The following is a 19,910-nucleotide window of genomic DNA, read 5'->3' as shown; positions in this document are numbered from 1 at the left end:
ACGGATCGCGCTCGGACGGCTTCAGGACGAACGTGTTGCTAGAAGCCGAGTCTTCTTCACATGCTTCTTGAACTGCATCGCGTGGCGAGAGGAGACACGCTGACGCACTAAATATTGTTCTTGCCGAGGAATCCGCTGCACGATAATTCGATTACACGCGTCCATCTGACGCCGGAAAACAACGACTAGGCCTATTCTCTCCGAGACGCATTTGTCGCCTACAGCATGTGCTAATCGGTCCCCAAACATTACATAATTCCCTTCCAATGTCATTCCAAACTCGACTCGACCCGAGAGACGCGGCCGAGAGAACTTACACTGCTAAAACTGGCGAGAACAGCTGACGGGTGTGATACTCCGTGACGGGCCCCCCCCCCCCCCCCCCCCCCCCTAATGTAATTTACTTACATTATTTTTTTACTTCCCGAGCATCAATCCGCTCTCCAAGCGTCCTTTTGAATTCCTCGCAACTAAGTGATTTATCTTCACAGCACTACGTTAATTGAATTGGATAAGCCTAAGGCGTAGTGTTCTCATCTTAACGTGAGAATTTTCGACTGCGTCATTAGGATTAGAGAAGCTCTTGCTTCATTCTGTGGGGAACAGCACGCTGAATATCAGTCGAAAACCAAGATGAAGAACGCGAATACATTGAGCAGGTAAACTAGCACTGGAAGCAAACATGGAAACTGGGAAAAATTAGTCAGCTTTCTCTGCTGCAGGTATTCACGGTTCATAGAACAATACCCTTGGGCTATGCTTCTCATTGTGCTTGGTCTGACGGCTGTCTGCAGTGTTCTTAATTACACGATTGTCCCTTTTCCTTCCTTCGAAGAACCAGCAAAGGTATGAGATTCTTTCTGTATTTGTAATAAATTAATTAGCCAATCTGTTCATGTATTGAGAACATTAATTAATTCGGCAGCTATAAGCTGTTCAATTATAGGGCTTTGCTTCGAGGAACACAGATAGTGTTCGAAAAATTCGCACTTTTCAGAACCTGGAGATCTACACAAGCGATACGAGTCACAATTCCCTTTTCAACAAAATTGACAACTACTTGCCTGTGTCGCAACCAGCCGTTGCAGGGGAATCCGGAAGTGGTCCGGATGAAACGTCTCTTCTGTGCACGACGACCGATTTTCTGACTCGCGTTCGAATCGTCTTTGAGGCCGACTTTACGCTGGAAAAGATCCGCGCCATGTGTTCGTTCTCAGATAATCGAATTCGATCGAGAACGAATTTTAGTACTATATGCCTCAAGGATTCCACCACCTCCTCCTCCTGTTGTCCGGACGTGTCTCTTGGAAATGTCATCGCCGCCGCACGCAACGTCTATTCGTGTTCAGCTCTCCGAGAAATCGATATCGATGAAATGAGGGATCTTCTGACAGACTGCGCGCCGTGGTACGGCAACGACTCGCTGACGAGAACATGTGCTGAAACGCAGGCGAAATACGATTCCGTCGACGTGCCGCAAGCCGAACGAAGGTGCATTGCCGTACCTCGACGCTGCACTCATTTCAACTCCGTCTACATAATCTTCCACTATCTAGTTGACAAAGGCTTTGTCGACGCTCTCGTCGCCGGCTCCGCCGACTTTCCCAAGCTCACTTACGCATTGACTCTGTATCAGAGTCTTGATCCGTTGAGCAGAGACATTGAAGCGCGTCGCGTGCCTCAAGACTGGTACATCGGTGTCTACGAAGATCTTTTCACCGAGCATCGGCCCACGTACGATGGGGTGACGATTGCCGGGCACGATCTCGGCATCGCCTTTCGCGTTTTTTCCACGCGCATTGTTAGCGAAAGCATCTATATTGCTCTATCGCTTCTCGTCATCTTCGTCATCATGTGGATCTACACGCAGTCGTTTTTCATTACGTCCATGGGCTCCCTCGCCATCGTCTTCGCAATGGTGATCGCCTATTTCATCTATCACGTCGTCTTTCGAGTGCCCTTCTTTAGCTATCTCAACATTATTTCTTTCATCGTCGTCGTCGGCGTCGGCGCCGACGACGTCTTCGTCTATCTCGACATCTGGCGACACACGAAGATGATGCGACCGGACGTCGACATCGCTTCTTGGGTCGACACGACGCTAAAACACGCTGCCCTAGCGATGTTCGTGACGAGTTTCACGACGGCGACGGCGTTCTACACGAATGTCCTATCGGCAATCACCGCGCTTCGCGTCTTCGGCATATTCGCCGGTACGGCAATACTCATGAATTACGTCATGATGATTACGTGGTTGCCGGCCGTCATCGTTATACACGACAAATATTTCAACCGTTGTTGTGGTCGACGTTGTCGTCGTAGCGACGATGACGACGGCGGCGGCGGCGGCAATCTTGGCTGCCTTCGTAAGTGTTTTCGAGGCGTTAAAAGTATCTACGAAAAAGTTGTTCCTTGTGTTATTGTAAAATTTCGTTATTTTTTCGTTGGGGTCCTTGCCGCTTTGGCGATTGCCGCCTCAATTGCTGTTTTCTATAAGCCCCGTCTTCGTTTGCCGTCTGACGACAGTTTTCAGCTCTTCACGCCATCCGAGCCGTTGGCGACGTACGAACTCAAATTGGCTGAGCAGTTCAATTTTGAAAAAAACGAATACGATCATCTCGTCTATACGTTCGTTTGGGGTATCAAGGCGGAAGATAAGGGTAATCATCTCGACCCGAGCAACGAGCCCGTTCATTTGACGTTTGAAAGCGATTGGGAGTCTGGATTTGTATTCACGCGCGAACGTCAGGCGTATTTTCTCGACTTCTGCCGTCAAGTTCGAAACGAGTCCTTCTATCTGTCGTCAAAGACGTGCTTTGCGTCGGAAATGGACAATTGGCTAGCGAGTTTGCGACACGCGAACGCGTGCGTCGCTCACGAAACGTTGGCTCGATCGCGCGGCTGGGTGCCAACAGAACCGTACGATCTTTGCTGCAACGTTTTTCTACCCGTCGATAGTCCGACGACGTTTGACACGTGTTTGAAACGATGGTCCAACGTCATCCTCGTCAATCGAACAAAAAAGGACTATTTCAGCGTCAAATTCGACGACGACGGCAACGTCAAAGCGGTGACGTCACAAATCGTCACGAATCGCCACTTCACGTGGCGATTCAACGAGATGGCCGACGTCTACAACGAAATGAACCGATTTATGGATCGATGGCGCGGTGCAAATCAACCGGTGGGACTGCGCGACGGCTGGGCGTCGTCGGAGCTCGCTTTCTACGACATGCAGCGGAATTTGTTCAGCGGCACTCTAACTGCAATGGGCGTCGCTCTTTGTCTCGCCTTCTTCGTTCTGTTTCTGACGACTTTCAATATCGTCATCAGTTTCTACGCGATTGTCGCCATTGGCTTCGTGCTTCTCTGCACTATCGGCACAGTAGTGCTTCTCGGTTGGGAGCTCAACGTCATTGAATCTGTCACCGTTGCGCTCGCCGTCGGTCTCGCCGTCGATTTTACGGTTCACTTCGGTGTCGCGTACCGACTGAGTCTCGAGCCGCTTCGACGTGATCGGACTCTATTTGCCGTTCGGCAAATCGGACAGGCGATATCGATGGCCGCTTTGACGACGTTCGCCGCCGGCGTAATAATGATGCCGGCGACTATTACCAGTCTGTTTCAGATCGGCGTCTTTCTTGTACTGGTCATGACCTTCAGTTGGCTCTACGCGAATTTCTTCTTTCTTCCGCTTTGCGCGATCATAGGACCGCAGAATCAGTTTGGACAAATACCCATTCCGCGAGCTCTCGACTGCTACGATTCGTCGAGTTCCGTCTCGCCGTCAGACGATCTCGAAAAGAGAGAGGATGCGAAAGGAAACGATGTCGTCGCGGCGAACGGTAACGCCATCGTTCTAAAGCCAATTGTAATTGAGAGCAGAAATGACCATGAAAATCATGTCAATCATATTGTTGTGGAGAAGAAGAAACCGACAAACGACAGCGTGAAGGAGATTCAGGATGTAAAGATGCCCCAGGAGTTGCCCAATGGAGGCTTTGATCATCATCAACTCGGCGTTTCGACGGATCACGGCGTTCAAGTTGTCTGGTGCTGATACACACAGTAAGTTTCTAGAACAAAAGATGCTATTCAGTGTATCATAGAAAGAAAGAAAAGAAAAAAGAAAAAGAATTCGAAGCACAGAATCCAGTTGCTTAGAGACGAGACGTGTCGCGCCCAAAAGTCGCCGACTTGATCCAGTCGAGCACGACGAGAAACTTGGTTCGAGTGCTCGACAACTCGTTCGCATAGGTGCCTCGCCAGAGCCACATCGTCCACCAGCCGGTCATCGTTCCGATGATGGGCAATTGAAGTGCCGCCTGATTTCCGCCGACGTACGCAAACGATCCGAGATGCTTGTATCGAAATGGCGCCTCGCCGGCATCGCGAGGATTCGTGATATCGACGCGCGACAAGCGACTCAGTAACTTGCCGAGGTATTTTCCCTGCTGCGACGCCACTTGGGCCGTCGCCGGAAGACTTTTGAGCTGCTTGTCGATCTCGCTCAGAGCGGCGCGGAATTCGTTGAGATCCAGGTTGGCTGAGCCGTCTTTGTCTGCCTTTTCGAAAAGCCTAATGAGGTAGGAATTAGTTTCGTTTCTGTATCGATTTGCGACCGGCTGACTTTTCCACTTTCTCGTCCCAGGATTGACAGAAGTTGAGAGAGATTTGGGGATACTGGCATCCGCATTTTTCCATGAGTGCGTTGAACTCTTTAGCGGTCACCTTTCCGTCGCCGTTCACGTCGGCTTCAGCGAAAAGTCGATCAACCTGAAAGACGGAAATTGCAGAGAAATTCAAAAAAAAGGCAAGTGAGAGACGCGTACTTCCTTTGCCATAGATTTTTCTTCCACTGTCTGACAATCACCGATAGCATATATGCTCCCTTCGGCTCCTTTGGCGGAGAGGTACTCGTCCGTAACAATGGCACGTCTACACAGTATATACACAGTACTAGAGTTGGTGCGGGGAACTTTAGCCTTTGTACACTCGCTTACCTTTTAGTTTGTTCTGGTATGGTTTCAATCAACTGTCTAGTGATAGGACGAGCTGATACTCCGGTTGCCCAAATGCACATGCCATAGGGAAGTTCCCTTGACTTTTTCGTCTTCTTGTCGTAGATTGTCAGCATCCGCTTGTCGACCTTCGACACGCGCGAATTCGTGACGACATGAATGCCGGTCCGGCTGAAGTACTTCTCCGTGAAAGCGCTAATCTCCTGATCATACGCATTGAGGACGTGATCGGCGCTCTGCACCAACGAAATGGTCATCTTCTCAAGCACGTCCTTGGGATAGAGCCGACTAAGATCTTCATCAACAAAGTCGTCTAGTTCAGCCGCAAACTCGACTCCCGTCGGCCCACCGCCGACAATGACAAAGTGCAAAAGCCGTCGACGCTCGGCGTCGCTCTGCTGCGGCATGCACGCCGTCTCGACGCTGTCCATGATCGCATTGCGAATCCGCACGGCGTCGGGCATCTCTTTGATGAAGTAGCAATGCTCTTCGACGCCGGGCGTTCGAAACGTGTTCGTGTCGGCGCCGACGGCAACGACCAGAACGTCGTAAGCGACGTCGAACGATTCGCCGCCCGTCTCGCCGACGATGCCCGACGTGTCACGGCACGAGATCGTTTGATTTTTCGGATCGACGGCAATGCACTCGGCTTCGTGAAAATTGATGCGATCGCGGCCCTGCGAGCGCGCCATCAGCGTGCGAATCGGCTCGGCGACGCTTCGCGCTTCGATCGTTCCCACGGTGACGGACGGCAATAGGGGCGTGAATAGGAAATAGTTTCGCGGCGAAATAACTGTGACGTCGTACGTTCCCGGATCGAGGGACTGGAGCAGACTGACGGCGCCCCAGCCGGTGCCAAGCACGACCAATCGCTTTCTTTTGCTCGCGTCGACTCCCGCTCGGCTTAGGCGTCGCTTGGCAACTGCGTATTTTGCGCACGCGTACATGACGCCGATTCCGAGCGTGCCGGCGACGAGTGTCAGCAGGCGGCGACGTTTGGGTTTGGGTTTTGGCGCCGCCGACGCTGCACGCCATTGGATGCCGCGAAATACCGGTCCGACCAATCGCAGCATTCCAAAACCGCCCTTTCCACGCCAGCCGATCTAAAGCACGCTAATTTAGGCGATCTTGTGTAAACGATGGAAAACTACGTTACCGAGAAACAAATCGGACGCGGCGGCGGTGGCCTCGTGTTTCTCGTGCGAGACAAGCGCGATAGCAAGTAAATCGACCACGTTTGGGGGTGTCTTAGCGTCATCGCGCCTCGCAGATCGTTTGCGCTGAAGCAAATCTATCTCGATCCGGCGAAAAAGAGTCGCAATAGAGAAACCGTGATGAAAGAAGTCAAGTACGATTTGCTGGAGCTCGGCCAACGAGCTACAATTGTAGCAGTATTTAATTAGCTAATAATTAATTAGTATCCTATCGAAATTGAGACATCCTAATGTCGTTTGCTACAAGGAGTCGTTCTTCGACGATCGGGAAGAGCATTTGTGTATTGTGCAGGCGAGTGCAGGGCCGGGAATTTTTCGTCTGATATTATTTTTGATAGTTTGACTAGGATTATTGTGACGGAGGTACGCTTCATCAAAAAATCGAGGATGCCAAAGAGGTGGAAATATGTGATTTAGTGCACGCGTTCTAAATGTGTGATTAGATGAAAGAGCGAATTTCCGAAGACAAAATTTTGCAGGTTGAATGTCTTTCGAATTGAGATTTTCAACGTAACGATCGTGCTCTAGTGGTTCGTGCAAGTCACTCTGGCTCTTCAGCACATTCACTCTCAGAAAGTTTTACACCGGTAGCTTTACGCTATAGTCTCATCCTCATCCTCATCTATATCTTCTTTAGGGATTTAAAGTCTCAAAACGTTTTTCTCACTAAGAACGATATTGTCAAAGTTGGTGCGTGCGCTGCTGTGGATCAAAATCACGCAATAAGAGAAACGTTTGCTCTGTCTAGGTGATTTTGGAATCAGTAAGATGCTCGATAGCACGCTAGATATGGCTCAGACGTGCGTTGGAACGCCGTACTATTTGAGCCCTGAACTGTGCCAAGATTTGCCATACAACTCGAAATCGGATATGTGGGTAAGAGAAGGTGACGTATAATTTTACTATTTGCAACGAAGAGTTCGTACGTAGGCTCTTGGCTGCCTTCTCTATGAACTGTGCGAACTGCAACCGGCATTCAATGCAAGCAGCCTCGTTGGACTGATACACAAGATTGTGAAAGGCACTTATATGGTTCGTATTGAGATAAACTCCTGGTAGACATTTGGCCGATTTTTATCGTTGTTTTTTTAGCCCGTGTCTTCTCAATATTCCCGTTTGATTCATTCTCTAGTTTCGTCTCTCTTGTCCAAGTCCCCAGACGATAGGCCTAGGTTATTGACATGTCTATAGATTAATTCAAACGTTTGATTTCTTGCTCGCAGTGCTGCCGCAATTCTAAATATGCCCGAAATTAAACGACAGCTTAATTCTTTTATTCAACACACAGAAGCAGCAAGGTGACAGTGACTTTCATTTGCCGATAATTCTAAAATTGTACTCGCAGAACGAGCGAGGCAAAACGACCGAGTTCGGCACAAGCAAGTGGCTCTCAAAGAACGTCGGTCGCAGACACTCGCAATCGCGAGCACGACCACAGTCCCAGTACGCGAAACCGTTAAGAGAAACGCGTCTTCAATTAATCAACCCCCCACTTGTTCCAAAGGTGAAGAATTGGGCTCGGGTTCAGATTGTTATTCGGACGATTTCGACGACGTGAGCTCGTCGGACGCGAGCAGTGTCGACGCCGGCGCAAGTCGGCGCGTTCGCTCGCGAAAGTCGTCGCGTCGCAGTCGAAAGTCGTCGTTGGCGTACGTCTCCGCCGTCGGAGGAAAAAGATCGGGCGAATCTTTGAGTCCTCCTCTCGAAATCGAAGACGACTACGCCGAAGACTTCGAATCGGACGACAGCGATGACGACGTGAGGAATCTTTCTTCTAAGTCGTTGCTTTGCTCCAGAGTGAGTGAGTGAGTCGGGTATAGGTCTACGATAAGGTCTTGACGCAGGCTAGGAATGTTTTGGATACGGAAGGTAGAATACGAAATTCGTCTGCAAAGATCGTCTTTTCTGTATATAGTGTGTTTTTTCTCGTAGTCTGTGAACATTTTGTTGCCGGTGAGCCGGGCGACGTGTTGTACGGGCAAGGTTTTAAGAGGTAAGTTCGAATGAGTCAGGAAACGTGCACGAATCGATCATTTAATTTCTAGTTACTGTGCCGACGTTCTCGATGAGCGGCAGTTTAAAGATATTTTGGATTGTTTTGGTCACGCCACGGACTTGAAGGCAGAGTCGCTAAAATGAAAAGAAGGTAACGTGCGGAATAAAATGTTATTATGTGATTCGCAGCAGCAGCAGCAGCAGAAACAAGAGAAAAGAAAAAAAACACCGACATAAGAAGAAAAAAGGGATGCGCGCCGGGAGGAATACGAAATCAAGAGCGAATCAATCGTTCGTTCTTATATTTCACTACCCTTGAGAAGATAGGAGTCGCCAGTGCAGAGCCCAATCGAAGTGCAGGCTTGTTCCGGATCTTCCTTCGCGAACGTTTCGAGCAGCTGTTTGGCGTACGTGACGACGATGGCTTTGCACTCTATTCTCGTCGTCGCTGACGACACGAGGTCGCAGGCGGCGTTGAGCATCGAAGCGATCTCTTCCACCGTTCCATTTTTGCTGATTTCTGCCTGGAGCGAGCGTGTAACGTACTCGCACGCGGTGCACATTTCGTTCGTTTCAGTAGCGACGATATTGTCGACGCAGAGGGAGAGAAGACTGCAAACTTCGTTCGGATTTTCGTTGACGATCGCATCGTAAATTAGCCGTCCTTCCTCCCTCACGAGGCTGAGACATTCTTCTTGAAAATCGCTGAAGATGGTGATGTTGCACAACGTCGTGATCGCATGTATAACTTGTTTTTCGGTGGCGTTGTCAGCGAGCTCGTCTTCGACAGCTTCCACGGCAATTGTGCAAAATTTGCAGAGGACGCCGTCATTTGGACGCGAAATAGCGAGCGCCGTTGTTTCCGTTTGTCGAGTTCCGTTTGTACATAAGGTGAGAAGACTACAAACTTCGTTTGGGTCTTCGTTGATGATCGCCTCATAAATTTTCCGTCCTTCCTTCTTCACGAGGCTGATACAGTCGTTGCGGAAACTGTCAAGGAAGGGGATATCGCACACTTTCATGATATCATTTATAACTTGTTGTTCGGTGGCATTTTCAGCGAGATCTTTCTCGAGAAGTGTCACGGCAAGTGTGCACAATTCGCAGAATTGACCGTCACTCGGACGCGAAATAGCGAGCGCCGTTGTTTCCGTTTTTCCAGTACTGTTACATAAGGTGAGAAGACTACAAACTTCGTTTGGGTCTTCGCTGACTATCGCCTCGTAAATTTGCGGTCCTTCCTCCTTCACGAGGCTGGTACACTCGTTGCGGAAACTGTCAGGGAAGGGGATATCGCACACTTTCATGATATCATTTATAACTTGTTGTTCGGTGGCATTTTCAGCGAGATTGGCTTCGGCCGCTTTCACGGCAAGTGTGCACAATTCGCAGAGGACGCCGTCATTTGGACGCGAAACGGCCGAGGCGGGACACACCGTGAGGTCGGTGCAAATCGTCTCTGGTGTTGTCGCGTTGAACGCAGCAGCAATCATTGGGGTGTATTCTTTCACAAAACCTTTGCAGTCTTTTTGGAGACCTGACGGCAGCACGTTGCAGGCTTCGTCGAGAAGGGAAGTTAGCTTCTCTACGGTGACGTCCTGGCTCAGTTCCGATTTGAGCGTCGCAAAGATGAGCTCGCACATGCCGCAGAGCGGATCCGGCGACCCCGGCGACCGCGGCGCCCTCGGTTCGGCTATCGCTGTCGTCTCAGTCTCAGTCTTCCACACTTTTTCCATGCAATACTGAGTGGCGCCGCACTTGTCGGCGTTGTTCTCGTCGCTGCACCAGTAGTCAGGACCCCAAGTGCAAGGGTCATTCTGGAGGAGACACTACAAGCCCCGCCTCTTTAGTGCTTTGCACAACTTACTCCGATTGGATTTGCTGTTGCAGTGGCGACGAGAGCGACAACGAGCAGAGTGAGCTTCATTGCTTTTCAGGAGGCAAAATAAGTTCAAGAAGGCTGCTGGTTTTTCCCAAACAGAATGAGCGATTGCGCACGTACCGCCCTCTCACGTGAGTCGTCACGAGTCTAAGAGACGTGTCTATTTATATAGCTGCGTGATATTGGAAGCCTCGTCGGAGAATCGGACCAATGAGAGTGACCGACAAATTATGGTAAAGAGGCAAAATAATGCAATTTATGGATGTCGTGAGGATGACATGATGATGTTCCGACAAGACACCCAAGAAAAAAAAACAGAACAACGAAACGAACACCCAAGACAAACGAGCGCAGTGCCATCTATGAAGGGCGCGTATATACTCCCACCAGTCGGCCTTAGCCTCGCGGAGCCAGGCCCTACTGAGCAGGGCGTGGTCCTCACTGCTCGTAGGCAGTGAGGACCACGCCCTGCTCAGTAGGGCCTGGCTCCGCGAGGCTAAGTCGGCCTAGCGCTCAACTTCAGATTCCCACGCCTTCGCACATGCCACTCACCGTGCACAGCGACTTGGGCCCCTCAACGGTAATGGCGCGCATGAGCTTCTTCAAATCGCAGAAGTTGGGAACATTTTCGATGATAGCATTTCTGATGATGTCGTTCGCGAACGCCTGTTGCGTGTCACTCACGATTCCTTCGCACTGTCCGCAAGTCGTCTTCTTTTTCTTCTCTGTGGCAATCATTTCCGCGTCTCCGATGCGATCGCTTAATTGAGTTGTCGCTGAACCAGCAAAGGTGAATACGTTTGCAGACGTACGACGGCGTACGCTTTACTGATGATTTGGTCGCCGAAAGTTTTGACTGCGAGTTGACACGGAATTTTGTATTGCCTCGGAACGTAGTCGCACACTTTGAGAAGGAGGTTCTCGTTTTTCGTCTCGTTGTGTCCGAGGATTTTTTGCGACCGTCCACACGTTCAGCTTTCATATCCAGCAGAGAAGGAATTCCGGGCTGTCCGGCCCTTCAATCACGACCGGCTCGACCGCTGCCTTAACGGCGCTCTGAAAAAGATGACGTTTTTATCCAACTGGCACGAGGGGTCCCCCTCCCCTCGGTGAGCCGGAGGACTCGGGGGTTACCACTCGATGAACGTGCCTGGACGCTTATAGCGCTAGCATAATTCACAAAGAAGAGGCTCAAAACGACGAGAAGGAATTTCATCGTGTGCGGCAGAGATAGGAGCGTCTATGGAAATGTACCGGAACGTCGAGAACAATGGACCACGCCACCACCTTCCTCGTGACTTTGCGGCGGAATCTCTGGAATTGGACATCCTCAAATCAGCGACTTCCATTAGATTCACTTCTTCATCGTCACTTCTTCATAGAATTATCGACTTTCCCCCCGGTGGTCCGACAAATTGGTCTATTTCACGACGGTATCTATTTCACGCGCAAGGACAAAAAAAGACATGCAAACGACGACAGACAGCAAAGTCTCAATTTTCCTGTGATCAGATTCATCCAGGAATTTTGACATCAAATTTTTCGCGCTCCACCGGCACACAAAGTAATCACACTGCACCATTCTTCAGCCGGCTCATTTTGGAAAACATCAATGATTTCCATAAGAATGCTTGAGCACGGCAAATGCAAGTATTGGTGGCAGAGTTTATTCACAGCATTGATACTGTTCTCCTTCTGTGTGTTGTTATTCTTCAGCACACGTTGCAACTCGCCGACAGCCATCTCGCACGTCAGGTCGCCCTCGGCGCGGTCGTCCTCAACGAGTTCATCTTTGGCAATTGGTACTTCAGCTGACTTGCACAAGCCAATGAGATTACATAGCACATCAGGGGAGGCGTTGTTGAGAACGGCTATTATTTCACTTGCGTATTCGTTCACCAAGTTGTTGCATGTGCTTTCGAGTTTGCCCGGGAGAAAGGAGCAGACTTTCTTTAGAACCGCTTCGACTTCCGTTTCGTTGCTGACCAGCTTCTTCAGTTCAGCTGCAACGAATTTGCACACTTGGCAAACGCCGAGCTCTGAGTCGCCTTCGGGTTTTGGGACATTCTACACAGCGAGAACGGCTATAGTTTTGTTTTTCGTGATGCGTCACTATATCCGGCCCCGATATGTAATCTTACCACTACGCGAGCGCTAGCGAGAGAGACTAGAGCCGATATGATGATAGTTCCTTTCATTGCGCCAACAGAAAGTCAAGGAGAAACTAAACGGTGGGGCGCCAGCTGCACGTACAAATTGTAGGTGCGTCAGACTAGATCTATATATATGGGTCAAGTGAGAAAATGTTGACAACAATGAATCTCTCCATGATCATTCCATAGCTGCCATGACGACGTCGATGAACGCTATTCTCATCTGAACGCTTGATCCAAGATGAAAGCTGCTGGAAGAGTTTGCTGAAAGTAAGGAGGGGAATTCTCCCCTCGTCCTCAGATATCGGCCTTGTGGCGCAATGGTCAACGCGTCTGACTACGACCTAGAAGTGGCGGCGATCAGGAGATTCCAGGTTCGAATCCTGGCAGGGTCGAATTTTTTCGCTCATTTTTTTCTTTAACCTTGGAAAAACTAGTCTATCCCACCGAGACGACAAGAGCAATGGCGGTATATGGTCACTCTGTTGCTAACTGCCAAGGCGCTTTATTTGACCACAGTACATCTACTTTCTATTTCACGTACAGGGGATTCACCCACACGGACGAAAACGACAAACAAACGGATGACAATGCAAATGACCACAGACAGCACAGAGTCTCAGTTCCCATGCTCAGACTCACCAAACTCTTCGCGCGCTCAGTCGACGCACAAAGAAACTAGACTGCACAGCTCCTCAGCGGACTCCTCAACGAAGACACCAATGATTTCCTTGACATACGTATTGACAAGCTGCGAGCACTCGGAAGAGATAGACGACGGCATAAGATTGCAGACTTTATTCAAGGCATCGATGACCGCCTCCTCGGTGCTGTTATTCTTCAGCAAGCTTTGCAACTCGCCGACAACCTTCTCGCAGAGTCCGCACGTCAGATTGCTCTCAACGTGGTTGTCCTCGACGAGTTCAGGCGATCCACGTAGGTCGACAACGGGCACTCGTGCCGAATCGCATAGGTGAATGAAATTGCATAGCTCATCCGGGGTAACGCTGTTGAAAATTGATATGATTTCACTTCCGTATTCCTTTACCAGGGTTTCGCATTCGCTTTTGAGTTCGCTTGGGAGTTCGGAGCAGACTTTTTTCAGAGCCGCTTCGACGTTCGTTCCGTTGCCGACCAGATTCTTCAGTTCGGTTGCGACTAATTTGCACACTTCGCAGACGAGCGCGCCTTCGGGTTTTGGGACGTTCTACATGGGGAAAAAAGGGTGAACTTGAAAGGGGGCCCCCCACGTGGGTAGAACGTCTGGAGGAATCGCGTGCGAATCATGCGCTTGTCGCGGGAAAGCGAGAGTTCTATTTTACGGGTTTTTTTTTCTGTGATGCGTCACGGCGGGCTTACCACAACGCGAGCGCTGGCGAGAGCGACTAGAGCCGATACGATGATAATAGCATTCATTGCGTTGACAGGCGAAAGATGTAGGAGGAAACGAGACGGAAAGAGAAGGATACGTGGGCACCAGGCACAAGCAGTGGCGTGACTGGCGTCGGACAGCAAAAGTAGCGTGACCTGGCGTCATGTGACAACAACCACCATTCTCCCACGCGCTACCCACCATGACGTCGTCCTTATGACGTCGCCTCTCCATCAGGCTCGCGCTAAAAAGTACACGTGCTGGCTCCGTGAGGCTCCGTGCACTACTTTCGACTCGTAGTACTCATACATGTACTCTGATCTACTCGCCCGAGAATGACAGTGAGTTTTTTCAGCGACGTTTTTCGCCTAGCAGCCGATTGCTTTTCTAGACTCAGCATCCGACGACAAAGCGCGACGCGCTGAGACGCAACGAACGCGCGATCCAGCAAAAATGGGAAGAGCAGAAAACATTTCAAGCGAATGCAGTACGTAGAAGTACCTAGACCAAAACATTATGGCATTTTTCTCTCTTGCTTTATCGTAGCCCGAGCAAAAGAAGGGGTAATTGGTCAATTCTGCCAAATTATGACGTAATCTCGTTTCTAGTTCGAAAAATAAATTTTTCGTGACGTTTCCCTATCCGTACATGAACGGTCGTCTGCATTTGGGTCACACCTTTACCATATCAAAAGTACGTTGGAAACATTAATTAATAAAAAAATCTTATGGGTAAACTACTTTTTTTGTTATCACAGGCGGAAGTGAGATTTTAGTAGGGAAGAGACGTCGTTTTTGAAATGGTTTCTTAGTTTGCCGTTGGATACTATAAAATGAAAGGAAAGGACTGCCTATTTCCCTTTGGATTTCATTGCACTGGAATGCCAATCAAGGTTTCTTCACAGATGTCTTTGTTTCTACTTGTCAGATATGTTCGCTGCAGGCATGTGCCGACAAATTGAAAAGAGAAATCGAACAGTTCGGTTGTCCACCTGTTTTTCCTGCCGACGAAAGCGAAGGAACAAAGGAGGCAGGAAAAACTGATCCAGGAGCAAAAGGGCCAACGAAAGTGAGAAACAAAGAAATTAAAAAGCGTTTTCAAATACTATCTTTGGTAGGCAAAATCTAAAGTGGTTGCCAAAACGGGAGGACTGAGGTATCAGTGGCAAATCATGCGGGCAATGGGCGTGTTAGACGAGGAAATAGGAAAGTAAGGGAGTCATTGCCAGATACGAAGTCACTCCCTCCTAGCCAAGGATCTTCCTAGGTTTGCCGAAGCGGAGTATTGGTTGAAATACTTCCCACCCTTGGCCGAGTCCGATTTGCGTAGTTTGGGTCTCAAGGTGGACTGGCGACGCTCGTTCATCACGACAGACGCCAATCCATACTACGATTCATTTGTGCGCTGGCACTTTATGACGCTAAAGAAAGGCAATAGAATCAAATTTGGAAAGAGGTGCATAAAAAATAAGTGTCATAGAACGTCACTAAACGGAGGACGCGCGTCCTTTATTAGATATACGATATACAGTGTGAAGGACGGACAGCCGTGCATGGATCACGATCGTTCTGAAGGAGAAGTGGGTCCATTTGAATGCTTCTAAGAATTGCTGGAGCTGGCTTTCTTAGGGATTCGGTCCTCAAGAGTACACTGGAATCAAACTCAGGCTCGTCGAACCGTTTCCTGATAAGCTGAAGTCATTGCGATATATGAATAAATGATTGGCTGACAATGATTTGGCAGGCCTTTGGCTGGAAAACGCGTGTCTCTCGTTGCTGCGACGCTGAGACCCGAGACAATGTACGGGCAGACGAACTGTTGGGTTGGCCCTCATCTTAAGGTTTAATTGTTCTATGTTGTTATTTTGTCTATAAGCGTTGGTTTACAGTACGTGGCCTTTAAGGCAAAGGGAGACGAAGTCTACGTCGCCACCGAGAGGGCAGCGCTCAATATGGCCTATCAAGGCCTGACTGCAACGGAAAACGAAGTGGAAGTTCTGCTTGAATTCACGGGAATAGTAATTTAGAAGAAGAATGAAAACGTGTTCCTCGCACTGATGATATTATTGCAGGATATAATGGGAGTTGGACTGAAGGCTCCGTTGACGTCGTTCGACGTTGTGTACACGCTGCCTATGTTGACAGTCAAAGCAGACAAAGGTACCGTGGAGAGAAGCCTCTGCGTAAAAATGATGATAAAATGTTTTTTTGTAGGCACCGGTATTGTGACGTCAGTTCCTTCAGATGCACCTGATGACTACGCTGCTTTGCAGGATCTCAAAAACAAAGAGGTGAGTACGTGCGACAATATGAGAACATACAGAAGAGATGTACTCTGTTTGTTTCTGTAGCCTTTGCGGAAAAAGTACGGCATAAAAGATCACATGGTCTTACCCTTTGAGCCGGTCAGAGTTTCTGTTACTTTTGAACTTTTTTTCTTTGACTTTCTGAAGTCATTAGATTCCAATTATTCGCACGGACGAATATGGCGATTTGGCTGCACCAGTCATCTGCGAGAAGTTGAAAATCAAGAGCCAGAATGATACAGCAATGCTGCAAGAGGCAAAGGAGAAGGTCTACAAAGCTGGATTTTATGACGGGGTATCAAAGAGACGACGACGTAGAGGATCTTTGTGAGTAAACTGCAAGTTCAGGTTATGATTATCGGAGAATGGAAAGGAAAGAAAGTTCAAGACGTCAAGAAGTCTGTCCAGAAGAAAATGACCGACGCGGTAAAAATTCTCCTAAAGTAGAGTTCTTGTGGGACGAAGCCTTTCTTCGTAGAACGAAGCCATTATGTATCAGGAACCAGAGAAAAAAGTCGTTTCTAGATCTGGAGACAATTGCATTGTAGCTCTCTGTGACCAATGGTACGTTTCGTGTGCCAAAGTCACATACGGTATATGCACATTATTGCTCTTACAGGTTTCTTGATTACGGTGATGCGGCTTGGAAGGAAATAGTCGCCGAAGCATTGAAAAACGTCAACACGTAAGAATTAGTTTTATACGGCGGTTCTTCATGCCAACGTCATCTCCTACTACGAAGCTTTTCTGAAGATGTGAGGCACAATTTCGTTGCCACTCTCGACTGGCTGCACGAACACGCCTGTTCCCGCAGCTACGGACTTGGTAGAAAGAAAAGGAGTTTAGCTGATATTTTGTTTACTAGTATCTGGTGTGATAGGCACGAAACTTCCTTGGGATCCTCAATATCTGATCGAATCTCTTTCTGACTCAACAATCTATATGGCCTACTATACAGTGAGTCATCTTCTGCACGGGGGAACTGTGGATGGATCTAAGCCAGGACCGTTGGGAATCAAGTAAGAATTGGGCCGTTTTCGACGAGCCCTTATCAATTTCTTGTTTATCAGGCCCGAGCAAATGACTCCGGACGTCTGGAATTACGTGTTTTTTCTTGATGCTCCAAAGCCAACGACTGCAATCACAGATGCTGCTTTGAAGTGAGAGCATATTCCGCAGACACACACAAGCGTGATGCATCTGGTTTTTTTTCAGTAAGCTGCGACAAGAGTTCCAATACTGGTATCCTCTGGATCTTCGAGTATCAGGCAAAGATCTAGTGCCCAACCACTTGACCTATTTCCTCTATAACCACGTGGCAGTTTGGTCGAATGACAGCAGCAAGTAAGTCAAGACATTTTTGTACAAACTAGTGAGCGAATATGTTCTACAGGTGGCCTCGTGGCGTGAGAGCAAACGGTCACCTTATGTTGAATTCTGAAAAGGTAAATATAGGGTCACGTGGGTTAGTGTGTAGTAAGTGGGCCCCCCCAAATGGATGAAACAACGGCAAAGAGAGTAAAAGCCTTCGAAGACTGGTGCCAAGCGGTCAAATTGCACGTGGCGAGCAAAGTCGCCATAACGAACGAAGGATCGTGCGCTCAAATCGGCCTGGTAGCTCGCGCGAAGATTCGCAAAGGCGAACGCCTTCTCTCGATCCCCCGCGCCGCCACGCTATCGCTCGCCTCGTCGCGAGCCGAAAACATCGTTCAAAAACTCGTCGTCGACGGCCTCGTGCCGTCGACGAACGTCGCGGAGCCGCTCGAACCCGATTCGAACGCTTGGCTTCCCCTTCTCATCGTTCTCATGCACGAATACGCCGATCCCGACTCGTTCTGGCGTCCCTACTTCGACGTGTGCGCCGACGCGGCGACGATCGACTCGCCGACTCGCTGGCCGCGCGACGAGGTCGTCGCCTTGCTGGGCGGCACGCGTCTCGTTGCGCGTCGCGATCGCCGCCTTGCGCAGATTCGCGCCGATTACGCGAATATTGTACGGCCTTTCGTCGAACGCCACGACGCACTCTTTCGCGACAAATCGCTAGAAATGTACGAGAAAATGGTCGCGTTCGTGAGCGCTTACAGTTTCACCAACGATTCAATTCGTAATCCTTACGTCGCCGTTGCCATGGTACCCGGCGCCGACATACTCAACCATCAATCGCGCAATAACGCGCGAATCGTTCATCGAGCCGATCGACTCGACGTCGTCGCCTGTCGATCGATTCGAGCCGGCGAGGAAATTTTCAATACGTACGGTTCCCTGGGAAACGACGAGCTGTTGCTAGGATACGGTTTCGCAGAACGATGTCCGAATCCCAACGACACGATCTCAATCAATGTGGGAATCGTGCGCAACGTGGCGCGAGAGCGCGGCGACGGGGGATTGGACGATCGTTTCGTTTCGATTTGCGAGCTACTCAACATCGACGTCGACGAGGACGCGTTCGACGTGAACGCGCGCGGCCAGTGCGACGAAGCGCTCGTTTCGTTGGCCTATTTGCTCGGTCTGAGCGCGGCGGAGTTCGCCGAGTGGGAGAGCGACGACGGCATCGATTATTCGTCGGCGTCTTGCAAGGCGTTCGCGAGAGACGTCGCGTCGAAGCGTTTGGCCGAGTTCGACGACGATCTCGACGCCGATTTGGAGAGATTTGGACGCGACGCGAGTCTCGGGTCGCGCGCGAGATACGCGCTCTATGTTAGACTCGGACAAAAGCAAGCGCTGCACACCCTATTGAAATCTTTGAATAAATAATTAAGTGTGGAGACTTTTTTTATGAAAGGCGGGGTTTTCGTTTAGATGTCCAAGTCCACGGGGAATTTTCTCACTCTCAGTCAATCGGTGGAGAAATATGGAGCTGATGGTGATATATACTTTCTCTGGTCAGGGGCTGTCTGATTATTCCTTTTTTTTTCTAGTTACCAGATTCAACTTGGCTGATGCCGGGGATACGGTAGAGGATGCTAATTTTATCGAAATCAACGCCAATGCAACAATTCTTCGTCTCCACGGGATGATTGATTGGACCAAGGTGGAGACGGGAGCTCTAGAAATTTCGTCACCTTTTATTCTGAAAGTCTTCCTATAGGAAATGATTGAATCGCGTGATCGCTTGCGACAAGGACCATTTACCTATCACGACAAAGTCTTTGAAAGGTATTTCTCACTAACTACTGTTTGTCTTTTATATAAAATGAGTCTGAAAATTCTGCGCGCAGTGAAATCAATCAGACTATAGTGGAAACGGAAAAGCACTACGAAGCGTTTCTCTTCCGGGAGGCCCTAAAAACCGGAGTCTTTGAATTCCAAGTGCGTCTGCTAAATGATGATCATTGTTATCTAGCTTGGAATTTCTTTGCCTTAGGCTATGCGGGATAGGTATAGGGAAGTGACGGCGTTTTCCGGAGGAATGCATCAGAAACTTGTCTTTCTTTTTATCGAGGTAATGCCTACAACAAAAAATGGTCACTTTCGTAACGCGTGTTTTCACTAAAAGATCCAAGCGTTGCTTCTCGCGCCCATTTCTCCTCACATTTGCGAGCACATGTGGTCACTTCTAGGCAAAGTAAGCTCATAGAGCTGAGAGTTAATTTGCTCTAAGGCTCTGAGTGCTTCTCTCACCAGGAAGGCAACATTGTCACCGCTCCGTGGCCAGCGGCCAATCCAGTCGACGAAGTTCTACTAAAGTCGTTTGATTTCGTCCTCGACTGCGCTTACACCCTTCGTCATCGCATTCGAACGTTGACGGAAAAGAAGAAAGGCAGCGAGGTAATCTTCATCCAAAAAGGCCGCACTATACGGCTAAAGCGCGTTTTTTTTTACAGAGACCGCGTTACGCAGACCTGTATATAGCCGAATCGTATCCGCCTTGGCAAAAGGCGATTTTGACGTGTTTGCAAGAAGCTTACAACGACGTGCGTAGTAATCTTGTTCTTTGTGCGGCATGCGCGCACGATCCCGTCTGCCTT

The 19,910-nt window shown here is 49.3% G+C and overlaps 7 protein-coding genes and 1 non-coding gene across 9 annotated transcripts in view; 5 read left to right on the top strand and 3 right to left on the bottom strand.

Annotated features, from left to right (window-relative positions):
* LOC136189336 (leucine--tRNA ligase, cytoplasmic-like) overlaps window positions 1–19,910 on the top strand; it is a 31,943-nt gene that overhangs the window by 11,072 nt on the left and 961 nt on the right. The window contains exons 1-33 of one of the 2 annotated variants that reach the window (XM_065977280.1): window positions 10,604–13,978; window positions 14,029–14,124; window positions 14,184–14,200; window positions 14,246–14,330; window positions 14,395–14,400; window positions 14,449–14,529; window positions 14,580–14,705; window positions 14,755–14,846; window positions 14,904–15,092; window positions 15,153–15,216; window positions 15,266–15,333; window positions 15,381–15,477; window positions 15,526–15,654; window positions 15,709–15,796; window positions 15,851–15,927; window positions 15,988–16,041; window positions 16,097–16,237; window positions 16,291–16,368; window positions 16,421–16,506; window positions 16,562–16,627; window positions 16,685–16,767; window positions 16,823–16,961; window positions 17,013–17,102; window positions 17,158–17,286; window positions 17,336–17,387; window positions 18,742–18,805; window positions 18,861–18,973; window positions 19,031–19,098; window positions 19,161–19,251; window positions 19,307–19,384; window positions 19,439–19,507; window positions 19,567–19,710; window positions 19,767–19,856. In XM_065977280.1, coding sequence (XP_065833352.1) covers window positions 13,973–13,978; window positions 14,029–14,124; window positions 14,184–14,200; window positions 14,246–14,330; window positions 14,395–14,400; window positions 14,449–14,529; window positions 14,580–14,705; window positions 14,755–14,846; window positions 14,904–15,092; window positions 15,153–15,216; window positions 15,266–15,333; window positions 15,381–15,477; window positions 15,526–15,654; window positions 15,709–15,796; window positions 15,851–15,927; window positions 15,988–16,041; window positions 16,097–16,237; window positions 16,291–16,368; window positions 16,421–16,506; window positions 16,562–16,627; window positions 16,685–16,767; window positions 16,823–16,961; window positions 17,013–17,102; window positions 17,158–17,286; window positions 17,336–17,387; window positions 18,742–18,805; window positions 18,861–18,973; window positions 19,031–19,098; window positions 19,161–19,251; window positions 19,307–19,384; window positions 19,439–19,507; window positions 19,567–19,710; window positions 19,767–19,856 — 2,856 coding nt within the window. In that variant the 5' untranslated portion in view covers window positions 10,604–13,972. Of the gene's footprint in view, window positions 1–10,603; window positions 13,979–14,028; window positions 14,125–14,183; window positions 14,201–14,245; window positions 14,331–14,394; window positions 14,401–14,448; window positions 14,530–14,579; window positions 14,706–14,754; window positions 14,847–14,903; window positions 15,093–15,152; window positions 15,217–15,265; window positions 15,334–15,380; window positions 15,478–15,525; window positions 15,655–15,708; window positions 15,797–15,850; window positions 15,928–15,987; window positions 16,042–16,096; window positions 16,238–16,290; window positions 16,369–16,420; window positions 16,507–16,561; window positions 16,628–16,684; window positions 16,768–16,822; window positions 16,962–17,012; window positions 17,103–17,157; window positions 17,287–17,335; window positions 17,388–18,741; window positions 18,806–18,860; window positions 18,974–19,030; window positions 19,099–19,160; window positions 19,252–19,306; window positions 19,385–19,438; window positions 19,508–19,566; window positions 19,711–19,766; window positions 19,857–19,910 lie in introns of those variants that run through there. The other variant, XM_065977271.1, reaches the window with a different exon arrangement.
* LOC136189309 (protein dispatched homolog 1-like) lies at window positions 443–5,073 on the top strand. Its single transcript, XM_065977234.1, has 4 exons — window positions 443–659; window positions 723–846; window positions 947–4,586; window positions 4,652–5,073. Exons 1-3 carry the CDS (start codon window positions 634–636, stop codon window positions 4,058–4,060), a joined length of 3,264 nt encoding a protein of 1,087 aa, XP_065833306.1. The 5' UTR covers window positions 443–633; the 3' UTR covers window positions 4,061–4,586; window positions 4,652–5,073.
* LOC136189360 (uncharacterized) lies at window positions 4,070–6,115 on the bottom strand. The gene is made up of 4 exons (XM_065977301.1): window positions 5,004–6,115; window positions 4,833–4,938; window positions 4,631–4,776; window positions 4,070–4,578 (listed from the first exon to the last, which is right to left on the bottom strand). Exons 1-4 carry the CDS (start codon window positions 6,092–6,094, stop codon window positions 4,161–4,163), a joined length of 1,761 nt encoding a protein of 586 aa, XP_065833373.1. The 5' UTR covers window positions 6,095–6,115; the 3' UTR covers window positions 4,070–4,160.
* LOC136189388 (serine/threonine-protein kinase Nek1-like) lies at window positions 5,421–9,140 on the top strand. Its single transcript, XM_065977337.1, has 17 exons — window positions 5,421–6,075; window positions 6,144–6,243; window positions 6,292–6,369; window positions 6,440–6,527; window positions 6,583–6,633; window positions 6,679–6,714; window positions 6,764–6,822; window positions 6,873–6,925; window positions 6,984–7,111; window positions 7,166–7,267; window positions 7,328–7,407; window positions 7,459–7,533; window positions 7,581–7,678; window positions 7,740–7,993; window positions 8,056–8,104; window positions 8,168–8,228; window positions 8,281–9,140. Exons 2-17 carry the CDS (start codon window positions 6,161–6,163, stop codon window positions 8,372–8,374), a joined length of 1,389 nt encoding a protein of 462 aa, XP_065833409.1. The 5' UTR covers window positions 5,421–6,075; window positions 6,144–6,160; the 3' UTR covers window positions 8,375–9,140.
* LOC136189368 (prosaposin-like) lies at window positions 8,383–10,258 on the bottom strand. The gene is made up of 2 exons (XM_065977314.1): window positions 10,098–10,258; window positions 8,383–10,047 (listed from the first exon to the last, which is right to left on the bottom strand). The coding sequence occupies exons 1-2, from the start codon at window positions 10,155–10,157 to the stop codon at window positions 8,530–8,532; spliced, it is 1,578 nt and encodes a 525-aa protein (XP_065833386.1). The 5' UTR covers window positions 10,158–10,258; the 3' UTR covers window positions 8,383–8,529.
* On the top strand, window positions 12,572–12,660 carry Trnar-acg (transfer RNA arginine (anticodon ACG)). Its single transcript is given in 2 exon segments — window positions 12,572–12,608; window positions 12,625–12,660. It is a non-coding gene; the product is annotated as a tRNA-Arg (tRNA).
* On the bottom strand, window positions 12,755–13,786 carry LOC136189428 (prosaposin-like). The gene is made up of 2 exons (XM_065977378.1): window positions 13,625–13,786; window positions 12,755–13,472 (listed from the first exon to the last, which is right to left on the bottom strand). The coding sequence occupies exons 1-2, from the start codon at window positions 13,679–13,681 to the stop codon at window positions 12,924–12,926; spliced, it is 606 nt and encodes a 201-aa protein (XP_065833450.1). The 5' UTR covers window positions 13,682–13,786; the 3' UTR covers window positions 12,755–12,923.
* On the top strand, window positions 17,394–18,735 carry LOC136189409 (N-lysine methyltransferase SETD6-like). The gene has a single exon (XM_065977357.1). The coding sequence runs from the start codon at window positions 17,437–17,439 to the stop codon at window positions 18,694–18,696; it is 1,260 nt and encodes a 419-aa protein (XP_065833429.1). The 5' UTR covers window positions 17,394–17,436; the 3' UTR covers window positions 18,697–18,735.

Source organism: Oscarella lobularis, chromosome 1 (genome assembly GCF_947507565.1).
Source record: "Oscarella lobularis chromosome 1, ooOscLobu1.1, whole genome shotgun sequence".
Lineage (NCBI taxonomy): Eukaryota > Metazoa > Porifera > Homoscleromorpha > Homosclerophorida > Oscarellidae > Oscarella > Oscarella lobularis.
The sequence above is the reverse complement of the archived record's forward strand: the minus strand, read 5'-3'. Positions and strand labels throughout refer to the sequence as shown.

Coding starts and splice junctions, on each gene's coding strand:
- LOC136189388 (XM_065977337.1), top strand. CDS start 6,161: ATGGAAAACTACGTTACCGAGAAACAAATCGGACGCGGCGGCGGTGGC. Junction 6,634..6,678: donor AAATCGAGGATGCCAAAGAG/GTGGAAATATGT, acceptor ATGTGTGATTAG/ATGAAAGAGCGAATTTCCGA. Junction 6,926..6,983: donor GAACGATATTGTCAAAGTTG/GTGCGTGCGCTG, acceptor TGCTCTGTCTAG/GTGATTTTGGAATCAGTAAG.
- LOC136189309 (XM_065977234.1), top strand. CDS start 634: ATGAAGAACGCGAATACATTGAGCAG. Junction 660..722: donor AACGCGAATACATTGAGCAG/GTAAACTAGCAC, acceptor TCTCTGCTGCAG/GTATTCACGGTTCATAGAAC. Junction 847..946: donor CCTTCGAAGAACCAGCAAAG/GTATGAGATTCT, acceptor GTTCAATTATAG/GGCTTTGCTTCGAGGAACAC.
- LOC136189409 (XM_065977357.1), top strand. CDS start 17,437: ATGGATGAAACAACGGCAAAGAGAGTAAAAGCCTTCGAAGACTGGTGC.
- LOC136189368 (XM_065977314.1), bottom strand. CDS start 10,157: ATGAAGCTCACTCTGCTCGTTGTCGCTCTCGTCGCCACTGCAACAGCA. Junction 10,048..10,097: donor CAACAGCAAATCCAATCGGA/GTAAGTTGTGCA, acceptor TGTCTCCTCCAG/AATGACCCTTGCACTTGGGG.
- LOC136189428 (XM_065977378.1), bottom strand. CDS start 13,681: ATGAATGCTATTATCATCGTATCGGCTCTAGTCGCTCTCGCCAGCGCT. Junction 13,473..13,624: donor TCGCCAGCGCTCGCGTTGTG/GTAAGCCCGCCG, acceptor TTCCCCATGTAG/AACGTCCCAAAACCCGAAGG.
- LOC136189360 (XM_065977301.1), bottom strand. CDS start 6,094: ATGCTGCGATTGGTCGGACCGGTATTTCGCGGCATCCAATGGCGTGCA. Junction 4,777..4,832: donor AAAAATCTATGGCAAAGGAA/GTACGCGTCTCT, acceptor TCCGTCTTTCAG/GTTGATCGACTTTTCGCTGA. Junction 4,579..4,630: donor TGGGACGAGAAAGTGGAAAA/GTCAGCCGGTCG, acceptor CTACCTCATTAG/GCTTTTCGAAAAGGCAGACA.